General features: G+C 38.0%; 1 protein-coding gene across 1 annotated transcript; it reads left to right on the plus strand.

Moving 5' to 3' along the window:
* The first annotated feature begins 4381 nt into the window (after positions 1-4381).
* LOC131314622 (AP2-like ethylene-responsive transcription factor PLT2) lies at positions 4382-8591 on the plus strand. Its single transcript, XM_058343407.1, has 9 exons — positions 4382-4543; positions 4761-5172; positions 5576-5658; positions 5825-5833; positions 5941-6029; positions 6331-6404; positions 7030-7080; positions 7176-7252; positions 7831-8591. Exons 1-9 carry the CDS (start codon positions 4396-4398, stop codon positions 8517-8519), a joined length of 1632 nt encoding a protein of 543 aa, XP_058199390.1. The 5' UTR covers positions 4382-4395; the 3' UTR covers positions 8520-8591.
* The last annotated feature ends 2773 nt before the right edge of the window (positions 8592-11364 follow it).

The following is an 11364-nucleotide window of genomic DNA, read 5'->3' on the forward strand; positions in this document are numbered from 1 at the left end:
AGAGGCGGTCCTTCATTGAGCAACGTCACTGCAACGCTGGATTCGGATTCTATCTTCACATTTGTCACGCCCTTCTTAAGGAAAATCGTCAGGTCTCTGCAGATAGCCCAAATAATGATAGTTATTGTTTATTAATCAAACTACAGAATTTTGTATAGTATGCTTTGGAAAATAATAATGCAAAAATTGTTTTTTTGGTATTAAAATTTCAATATATAAAAGACTTATGCACTGAATATGGTACAAATCTTTTATGTATTAACGTTTTGATACCAACAAAATAATTTTGCCATTATCATCATCCGCTTTGAAAAGTAAAACTAAAGGGTATAATAGTCATTAATCGTACAAAAGTGGGCCCTACTCGGAAATTTTGTCGTATAGGTGCAAGCATGCAAATTTGCAGAGATGTCCAGCGCATAATCAGGGAAGGGGCTCTCAAAGGGTGGGACCAAATGTTCATCAGTCAAACAAACGAAGGAAGGTGGGCCTATAGATGAACCGACACGTGGCGGTCACATTCCTCCGAACCTGGCCGCAAGACCCCAAACGGCGTGGCGGTCTGATTAATAAATGCCGGTGTCGAATCCCCACCCCACCACCTGCATTCACCACCCCCCAACTTCCAATATAATACCCTCTCTCTCTCTCTCTCTCTCTCTCTCTCTCTATACGTATATTTATTTCTTGGAAAATGTGTGTGTAGAGAGAGAGAGAGAGAGAGAGAGAGAGTTTCTTCATCCTCGTTTGGGCATGCAGTGGTTGGAAATTTTCCACTTTCAATGGTCTCCTCTGCATACACACACACATTGCATGTATGTATGTATCCATAATGTCCAGTAGTACCTTTGTTGTATTGTTTTTGGAGTGATTCGTTTAGTGTTATCGATCGGATGATGGGTTTAAGTTTTTTTTTTTCCCCTTCCTTTGAGTTTTTTGATATTGTAGGGGGCGTTTGGAGGCTATTGGGTTGAAGAAGTTGCAGTCAAATTTACCCAAACTTTTATATATATAGTTCCTCTCAGTCAGTCAGTTGTGTACAGAATCTGGCAGGGAAATGTTTCTTCAACAATGGCAGGTAGACTTTTAAAGTTTCTTTTCTTAAATTTTCCTCTTTGGGATAATTAAAAGTATTTGCATGTGTCTGATTGTCAAGTATTAAATCCGAATTCCGAATCATATATATATATATATATATATATATATATATGTATGTATGTAATACTAGATGATATTATTTGCTTAACACTATGGCCTTTATCCAATGTATATATGCTGCATAGAGATATAATATGTGTACATAACATCTTGTTGCACATGCATGCAATAATATGATTTTCCATGTATATATAAAATGCCCCCATCATATCCCTATTGAAAATCATATATATAAAAATAATGCCTCTTGTATGTAACGGGAATGGTTCTGTGCGTGGTCAAAGTAAAAATGTGACTGTCAAATTATTGTAGATGAATTTTAAGCAAAAACAGTCAAACACCCCCATCTGAAAATCTTAACTTATGGTTTTTGAAGTTTACATTCCATTTCTGAACAAAGCAACAACACTGCTAACATGTTTTTCTTTTATAACACCACGTGTTTGGTCCAGCTTAATCACGCTCAGCTCGATTTATTTTGAGACGACTGACATTCACATATTTTATCCACTTGAAGCCTGAAGGTACTGGCATTCACATATCACGAACGTTAGTGAATTTCATGATGGGCCCATTATACACACCATTACGTATGTGCCACATGAGAAGGTAACTAACAAAATTCATAAAATTTCATCATCATCTTATTATTGTGGGGAAAAAAACCCCCCCACAGTGACATGGCCCTCATGGCCCTGATACATTAACAGAATGTTGATCAACAGCCACCATGACAGGAAACCCTAGATTAGCCGGCATAGCAACTAGTACTAATTTCTCCTGATTAATCACTCTAATTGAAAAAGGGTCATTGGGCCTCAACTGATCAATATTTGCATGAACTCTACCCTAAAATCAGAACCGCCCATTCAACTTACTCCAGGCGTGGCAATCCAATGGATGGCTAGGATCTTTCAAAGTTCTTTATTACATCTGAGTTCTGAGTGGAAGACAGGAGGCACATAGTCAAAGATGTAGCTAGTGGGTACAACACAGGCTTCTAGTTATAGAGGACATGCACTTTAAAAATAAGCATTTAAAAAAAAAAATTATTATTGAGTTTAAGTTAGACATTGACGAATGCGGTTTCCAATTAGATGGTCAACAGAATTCTAACTTTGGAAAACCCAACAAAATCGTTCAATCTTTTCTTATTGTTAGTTAAATAATTTGGTTAAATGCAAGTCCTTATTTTTTTAAATATGAGTGAGGTTTACTCTTTTTCTAGTCCTTTTTTGATTTAATATGTCGGCTACTTGGTATAAAAAAATTTGCATGTCCGTACACACACATCGAACTTTAACACATGCAAGACTCGGGGAACCACAAAATGGTTTACACTTAAAGAACATACTCCTACCCTAGGTATAAAATGGAATGGGAGTTTGGTATATAGACTGATAGTATCTGTTATATTTACAATAGTAAAAAGCTAATTTTGGAAAAGAATATAGTCAGGAACAAAGTTAGGATTCATAATTTAATTTTGGTGCAGTAAAAAATATATTTGTTTGTCTCCAAAATATAATACTTCTTTTTGTAGGGCTTATGAAAATTATCAGATAATGAAAACTGAAGCTATTTGTAATTGGAGAACAACATTTTTCAACAAATACTTGTGAAATAGAGAGCAACAACAAGAATTTTCAAATTAAAAAAAGAGATCATTTTAAAATATATTTTTTATAATGTTGAGAGGGTGATATAGCCCCCTGCCTTTGTCGTTGAATATGCAAATTCATTTGCCAGAATTACATGATTTAAAAAAAAAATTGTATTTGGTTATTAATTTACTTTTACCATAACTTTTTTTTGGGATCAACTTTACCATAACTTGATACCCTCCATAATCTCTGATATCTATATAATTTTACCTCAGGGTTTTTATGGATCCGTCCCTTACTTGTGAAATCTTTGGTTTAGTGTTACCGTGCACTAACTTTTTCGAAGTGTTGCTATACGGATGGAGCTGTGCTACTAACACCGCATTTTTTTAGAGGTATGGGACCTACCATATTTGTGTCTATAGAGTAAAATGAGTATATAAACTAGCTAGTAAGTGGATGCACAACAGGCAGGAGAGAGAAAGAGAGAGAGCTCATAAACTAGGCAGGAGAGAGAGAGAGAGAGCGGGGGGGGGGGGGAAGGGGGTAACTTTGCGTAGGAGTGTCCCCAATGGATGATCTGCAGAGTGTGGGAATGCTGGGCTTTGGGGTGTCATTTATTGCTTCCAACGAGGAAGAGAGTTCCAATACGCTAAAACCCAACTCGGTTAGAGAGAGAAAATTATACTATTTAACTATCCCATTCTACGTGGACTAGTCACCGAAGTCAGGTCAGTCATTCAAATATGTGACTGGTGTCATGTAATATACAATATATACCAATCGATTTTAATTCTCTTTCTTTTCTTTTTTTCTTGGAAACGAAACTTTTATTAATTTGAAGAGGGTACATCGAGAAATCAAGTACACGAAAAAAACAAAAACAAATATCTAACAAAAAGTAGGACGTTACACCACTTAAACCGCTACTAATTCTCTTTCTTTGGTAATTGTACTTCTTTTTTGTTTTATTTGAATTTATATTTACAATGATACCCTTGTGAGTGTGAAAAGATCTACGCACGAAATAAAAATAATGAAAATTCAGACGAAAAAAAAAGGTGTGAAAATCGCTTTCTTTTAAGGAAGAGGAAGAGATTTGGTGTGGATTGGATTGGATTTTTCAGTTGGAATGGTGTGTTTGTCTTCCGGGAGGACAAACCACCAATATTATACTAGTAAGACACTCGTGGCCTGTGTTGTTACGTAAATTATTATAGACTTCATAAGTATTGGAATTTGATCACAACTGTGAGTGAGACCACTTAAAGTGACTACCCTTGCAAAAAGGGGTTAGCAGGAAACCCTAGAAACAATCCCTAGAGAGAGAGAGAGAGAGATTTTAAATACCTTGTATCTGTCATAGTTTTCTCTTTTTCAGCCTCTTCTCCTTCCCTTTATCCTTTTCTCATTTCATTCTCCACCAAACTAAAAAGAACTCCAACGGAGAGAGAGAGAGAGAGAGAGAGAGAGAGAAGTTCCAGATTTTTAACTTGGTAAAACCCAAAGGCATCTCACTCCAAGCATTTACATCTTCTATTTGTTGTCCACGAAATATCATTAACTGTTTTTGTTATGATTTTGCAGGGGAACTTTATTGATTGATTACTAGAGAAAGTTTGCAAAAAGTTTTATGGGTTCAATGAATTCAAACAACTGGCTTTCCTTTCCTCTCTCACCCACTCATTCTTCTATACCACCGACTCTGCATGCCTCTCAGTCCCACCATTTCTCTCTAGGGTTACTAAATGATACCATGGATAACCCTTTCCAAAACCAAGGTGAACTACTCTCTCTCTCTCTCTCACACACACACACACAGAGGCTACACCGAAAACGAATCGCTACTTATTACTTTTGTTTCTTTTGAAATTGTATAGAGAAAACTCATTCAGAATTACGTGACAATTATACATTCGGATTATGAGCCATAATGTCTGTGACATTATTCTGTTCGTCACCATTTCGATATGTAATTATACTATTGCATGTTTTCAGAGTGGAATTTGATGAACGCTCACGGGGGCGGTGACGTTCCAAAGGTGGCAGACTTTCTCGGAGTGAGCAGCAAATCTGATCAGAGCCAGTCAGATCTTGTTTCTTACAATGAAATCCAGGGAAACGAAAATGATCATCACTACCTATTTTCAACCAACAGTTTGGTACCACTTCCATTGCAAGAGACATTGGGGAACAACAGCACCCCACCTAGTTCCTATGAATTCCAGGAAAGTTCTAGTAATTTGCAGTCTTTGACATTGTCTATGGGCAGTGGGAGCAAAGGGTTGACAAGCGAAACTGGTGTCGAAAACAGTACTAATAGTAGTACTAATTCTATTGTTGAAGCTGCCCCTAGAAGGACATTGGATACATTTGGGCAAAGAACTTCTATATATAGAGGTGTAACTAGGTGAGTATATACATTGATCTATATAACTTCTTCTTTCTTTTTTTTTTTTATCTCCGAAAGTCAGTACTATTAGAGTACCTAGTTACATTAGCACTATGAGGAGGAGTTCAACTCTTAACATCTTTTTTCTTGGCACCTATGTGCATTAGAAGTGTATTCAGGTGTCAGGAGGGAAAAAAAAAACTTTTAAGTTCAGACACATAACTCAAGTACCCAAAAAGTGCTCAGAATTTGAAAACTAGTGTCATTTCGCATAGTCAGTGCCACATCAAGTTAAATTTGCACCATATATTCATGATGTCAGGGTATTTTTTCTGGGTACGTAACACCTTTCAGATATATATATATATATTTTTTGGGAACGTAGCGTTTCCGAGATCTAAGCCTCTTGGTTGGAGTGCAGGCATAGATGGACAGGAAGGTATGAAGCTCATCTCTGGGATAACAGTTGTAGAAGGGAAGGACAATCAAGGAAAGGTCGCCAAGGTACAAGATTGTCTCTCTGTCTTTCCATAAATAAGAAAAAAACCTATGTATATACATGAATTTATGACAATTTCTTGAGCTAAAACATCTTAATGAAATGTTACTGATCATTTTCTGCCATTGACATGGGTTGTGTTTCTTGGCTACCACCATCACGTAAATCCAGTCTATTTGGGTAAGTGCAATTTTCTTTTTCCAATCATTTGCTTCTTATTTAATGGTCAGATCTTTTTCCAATTATCTTTTCCCTTTCTGCTATTTTTTTTCTTTTACTTTGAGCAGGTGGGTATGATAAAGAAGATAAAGCAGCTAGGGCTTATGATCTGGCTGCACTGAAGTACTGGGGGACATCTACCACTACCAACTTCCCTGTATGTGTTGGGATTAAGAGTGCAATTAAGACTTATTTTCAGTGTGTGTGTGTATATATATATATATTAAGATTCGTTACGGATTTTGGATTTGTTGAGAGAAGTTTAAGTAAAATTCCTCACTTCTAAGGGAAATTTCGTTCTATCCATTTAAGTATGCTAAGGGCTAGCTCCTATTGTATTGGTTTCAGCCTTCGATCTTTATGACTAATGAAATCTTCTTTGCCATTTAAAAAAAGAGTATGCTAAGGGCTTCGATTATCGCATGTTTGATCTTGTTAACGCGGTTAAAAAATTACAGATCAGTAACTACGAGAAGGAAGTTGAGGAGATGAAACACATGACAAGGCAAGAATTTGTGGCCTCAATTAGAAGGTAAGAATCATGTATATGCTCTCTCATCTATTCATTCGAGTTGTTATTGGCACCATACGAGAAAGGTGGTTATAATACGTAAATTTTTAAAGTTCCGAAAGATAAATTACGATATGGCCTTTTATAATTTTATTTTTCTTCCTTTTCAATCTTAAATACCTGACTATAAATTTCAAAATAATAACACCTGTATTATTAGTGAATCTTTTTTCAATATAAAAATGTTGTTTGCATTTTTGTATGCTCTCATAAGAGTTCTTATTGAAACCGTACTTCGAAGTGTACTGATATTTTTATGTGAATATATTCGTTTTGTAAATTAGATCCTTAATCTCCCCCAGATGCAACGGCATTTCAGTTCTGTCACATGTAACCTCATTTTTTTAACAATGGGGGATGAAATAGGCCGGCTCTGGTACCATTTAAAATTTTTATACCAAGCCTGCAAATTTAAGCTAGTGGATGAAGAGGTCTGAATATCATATTAAATGATCACACATTCAATACCAACCTATGTGAGATTGTATTCCTTAACAAGGTGTTATCACGGTTACTTTGTTAGCTGCATGTGCAAAATTTTTTCGACAGTAACTTACTTTCATGATCATCTGGTAATACATTTCAGGAAGAGTAGTGGCTTTTCTAGGGGTGCATCGATGTATCGTGGAGTTACAAGGTTATAAACATACCTCTCTCTCTCTCTCTCTCTCTCTCTCTTTCTCTCTCGCCCCCTCTCTCTCTGTCGACTCTAAACAAGACGTTTCTAAACAGGCATCACCAGCATGGAAGATGGCAAGCGAGGATCGGAAGGGTGGCAGGGAACAAAGACCTCTACTTGGGAACCTTCAGTGAGTTATTTATTTTCCTTGATTGACTTCTTGATGTTTCAATTCATTACTTGTGGAGAAATCGGCCAAATTAACAAATACACAACGCGAAAAATACTGCAGTAAGAAAGAAGCCAGCATGTAATTAAAGAATGAATAATAAAACATTATAGGTTGCATGCATATAACAAGTATTTATAACTTAGGGTTTACGTCATCAATTATTGTTATATTCATGTCTAGGTTTCGGGAGCACTCCTCCTGTTCTAATTAATTGCTGCAAATTAAATGCACCTTAGTAGATGATGTCAATAGTTTTGAACGTTGTCAATGTCCCAAGTCGGTCCGTCCCGTGTCTTTAACTTTAGAATCAGATGAATCCGATAGTATGACAAACTTTTTTGAACACTTGATGCAAATTGTTCATCTGTTAGGACTTGTTAATTTCTATTTTATTTGTTCTCATTTTCGTGTATTTCGTAAACAAACATTGAAAAGTCAAGAAATTCTTGTTATGAATCTTATGATCATGAGTCTTGACTTCTACATTTCACAGTAAGACAATACTTATCCTCATGAATGCAAATTGGACAATGCAGGCACGGAGGAGGAAGCCGCAGAAGCATACGACATAGCGGCGATAAAGTTCCGAGGCCTAAACGCCGTCACAAACTTCGACATGAACCGCTACGATGTCAAGGCAATCCTCGAAAGCAACACGTTGCCAATCGGAGGCGGAGCCGCCAAGAGATTGAAAGAAGCCCAAGCCATCGAATCGTCGCGAAAACGCGAAGAAATGATGGCTCTAACCACAAACTTCCAAAACTACCCCTTGCTACTTCACCAGCAGCAGGCATATGAGCAACCTCAGCCTTTGCTCTCTCTACAAAACCATGAGATTTCTCCGTACGGAAATGACCCCGCGTTTCAGCATAATTACATTCAGACCCAGCTGCAGTTGAACCAGAGTACCCAGTTCTATAATGGGTATTTTCAGGGGAATCCGAGTTTGTTTCATGGGTTGATGGGTGTGGGTGGATCCTCATCTTCGGTTATGGAGAATAATGGGAGCTCAAGTGGGAGTTATGGTGGAGGGTATTTTGGTAACAATGGTCTTGGAATGGGTTTGAGCTCGAATTCAGGTACTAGTGTTGGCGGGTCGGGTCATGAGGAACTTGCTCTGGTTAAGGTGGATTATGATATGCCGTCGAGCGGGTATGGAGGATGGGCCGGGGATTCGGGTCAGGGGCCCAATAATGCTAGTGTTTTTTCAATGTGGAATGACTGAAGAGGGAGGAGGAAAGAGAGAAAAATTACTAGGTGGTCCTGGGGCACTGCTGCGGGATGCCTCAATCCCGTTTTCCACCACAAATTCATTTAGAGCCTAGGACTAAGTATATGGTTCCGACATAAATTTGTAGGGGAGAAGGGCATTGGGGCACCGCGTTGCTGTGCCATAGAATCACTGAATAATGACTCAAAAGTAAGAGGTTGGGAATTTAATTTAACTTGCTTTTTGTTGTTGTTTTAATTTCGAGTAGGATCTGATTATCATCAAAGGTGGAGCTAAATTTTGGGTTCTATGTTGTTGTCAAGAGATGTTGATTGTCCAAGAAAAGCTAATGGGCTAGGTTTTTTTGCTTAATTAAGGATTAACTATCTTCTTCTTTGATGTTTCTTTCACTTTCACTCTTTTTATTGGTTTCTTTCTGCAGCACCTTCTCTTTCATGTTTCTTAGGACTTGTTTGGTTGGTTTCCATGCAAACAAAAGATTTTGGGATTATTTGTATGTCGGAATCCAAGCTGTTTAGATCAATCCCTCATACTGAAAGCTAAAACGACATCATAATGATTGGGGGTTGTTAGGAGTCCTAGAGTGTCATTTGCCAAGCTCAAAGAGCACTGAATAATCACTTCTCAGCGGCATAAAGATTTTTTAGACGTAGACTTAACGCCAACATGAAGCCTATCTTCCATGGCAGAGGCGCAGAGCTAGGGCTTCAAAGGAGTTCATCCTCCATTGTTTACAAACTTTCAGTACAGTTTATATTTGAGTACAATTTATACAATCACTGGTAAAAATAATTCAATTTAGGAGCATATAATAAAATTGTTAATTTAGTTTTTTTTTTTTTTAATTGGAACACGAGCATTCCTCTGAAAAAAACAAAGTCAGATGCGAAAAATCGTCGCAATTCCTTTGTAGTTTGTTCCTTTCAAAATTAAGGAACAATTAATATATATTTGCCTGACATTAATCAATGCCCATACATACATACATGCATAAGGATTGCTGCCCAGGAGATTTAAACTTGTTGAAACTTGGAGCAGCGAATTTTGGATGGTGGTAGGTTTCGTAGTTTATGGGGAAACACGAGGGCAGTTTGGGCAGATCGAAAGCAGCTAGTGCTAGCTTACGAAAATCCAGAGGAAAAGTTTTTGAGAGTTTCCAAGAGGGGTGTGTGTGTGTGCATGCATGGGAGGCAATGCCGGAAAAAGCCCCTGTCTCCTTGGAACGAAGCCCTTAGAAAGGCACTAGTCGTATTTATATATAGGAAGGCGCATATGCACCCTCATGTTTTGTTATGTGCAAATTAAACCTAGTTTAAATTTAGGTTAGGGTTAGGGTTGTTTCCTAGGGTCGACGCTCGTTCTCTATTGCAGCTGTCCTTTTCTCGCGGCAGCTATATTGACAATCTAACCGGCCCACGGGCAAAGGCAAAGGGGTTGGGCTGATGAATCGATAAATTAAAGACGTATCAAAACAATGGAAGCATAATAATTGAAATTGAAATTACCATGGAAGAAGAAATCACGAGTATTAATTAATTAGCAATAATCGACATATAAAAGACAAGGGAAGAAATTAAAATAAATCAGAACAACTTGAGTAATTGCTCTTGGGCTTGGACTGTCCGGTCACCCAGGATGATTCAAGTGAGCAGAAGCTGAGAACTAATATAAACTTTTGCATAGGGGCAAAAGCGCATTTTATGAGAAGTCCGTGGATGCAATTGCCCCCGCTCTTTCCTTATCTTTTTTTTTTTGGGGGTAAACCAGGAACATAACATAAACTAATTAAGAGTCATACAAAAGTCTAAGGTACTCGACCTCATTTCGGTCATCGCAAAGATGGGAAATAATACAATCTGGAGAAACATCGAAAATATGAAAGTCTAAGCCATCATTGAAATCCATATTATAGCTAATAAGTCCACACACTTGTTTTCTTCGTGGTAAACATGATCAATCATTTCTACTTCCAACTGCCTCATCAAGTATCTGTAATCATAGATAATATTACTCAGATTGTGCCGCGATTGAGTCAGTCCCATAATGAGTTGAATAGCTGCCAAAGCATCCATCTTCATGCAAATTGGAGCAAACTGATTGTTGATGGCCAATTGCAAGCCATCCCTAACAACCCACAACTCTGCCTCCAAGCTATGCATTGGCCTCAAAGAGTTGTGGAAGCCATTAACCCAGGTCCCACAAGAATCACAGGTAAGACCTCCTCCCGTAGCTTGACTGAGGTTTGTCTTACAGGCACCATCAGTGTTCAATTTAAAACAACTTGTGTGAGGCGGGCACCACTTAACAAGAATAGTACTATTTGACCGATTCCTAGACCTAAAATAATGGGTTGCCCCAAGTGTAGGGCTGAGACCGATGTAGCACAATACCCGGTAAGATCGGAGTCGAATCCACTAAGGACGGTGAAGTGTGTGCTGTGGAATCTCGGGTTGTAGTATCAAATTAGCTCTTAGGTAGCCACCCCTTGTCGTTTTGATTGAGATTTAACTAAAAACCTAGAAATTGATTGTTCTTTTCAAATAATTAAAAGGAGGTACGGTCGTGGGGTTCATAGCCTTCGCAACCAGTCCGGATTAATCAGCTCCATTCAGTGTTCTTAAAAACGTTTAATTTTATATTGAAAAAGATACCCTGTAAGATGCGAAACCATATGGTCGCCGTATACTCATGCGCAGCAGAGAGTGAGTTTTGGACCTCCATTCTCCCGTTTACATGGGCTCCGACAATGCCCGGGTTCGTCCATGGAAAGTATTTTTCCAATCTAAGATTATTTTTTCCGTTGTTTGAAAAATAGGAGTAGCGCCCGAACTGGTCACGG

The sequence above is a fragment of the Rhododendron vialii genome, chromosome 13a (genome assembly GCF_030253575.1).
Source record: "Rhododendron vialii isolate Sample 1 chromosome 13a, ASM3025357v1".
Taxonomy (NCBI): Eukaryota; Viridiplantae; Streptophyta; class Magnoliopsida; order Ericales; family Ericaceae; genus Rhododendron; species Rhododendron vialii.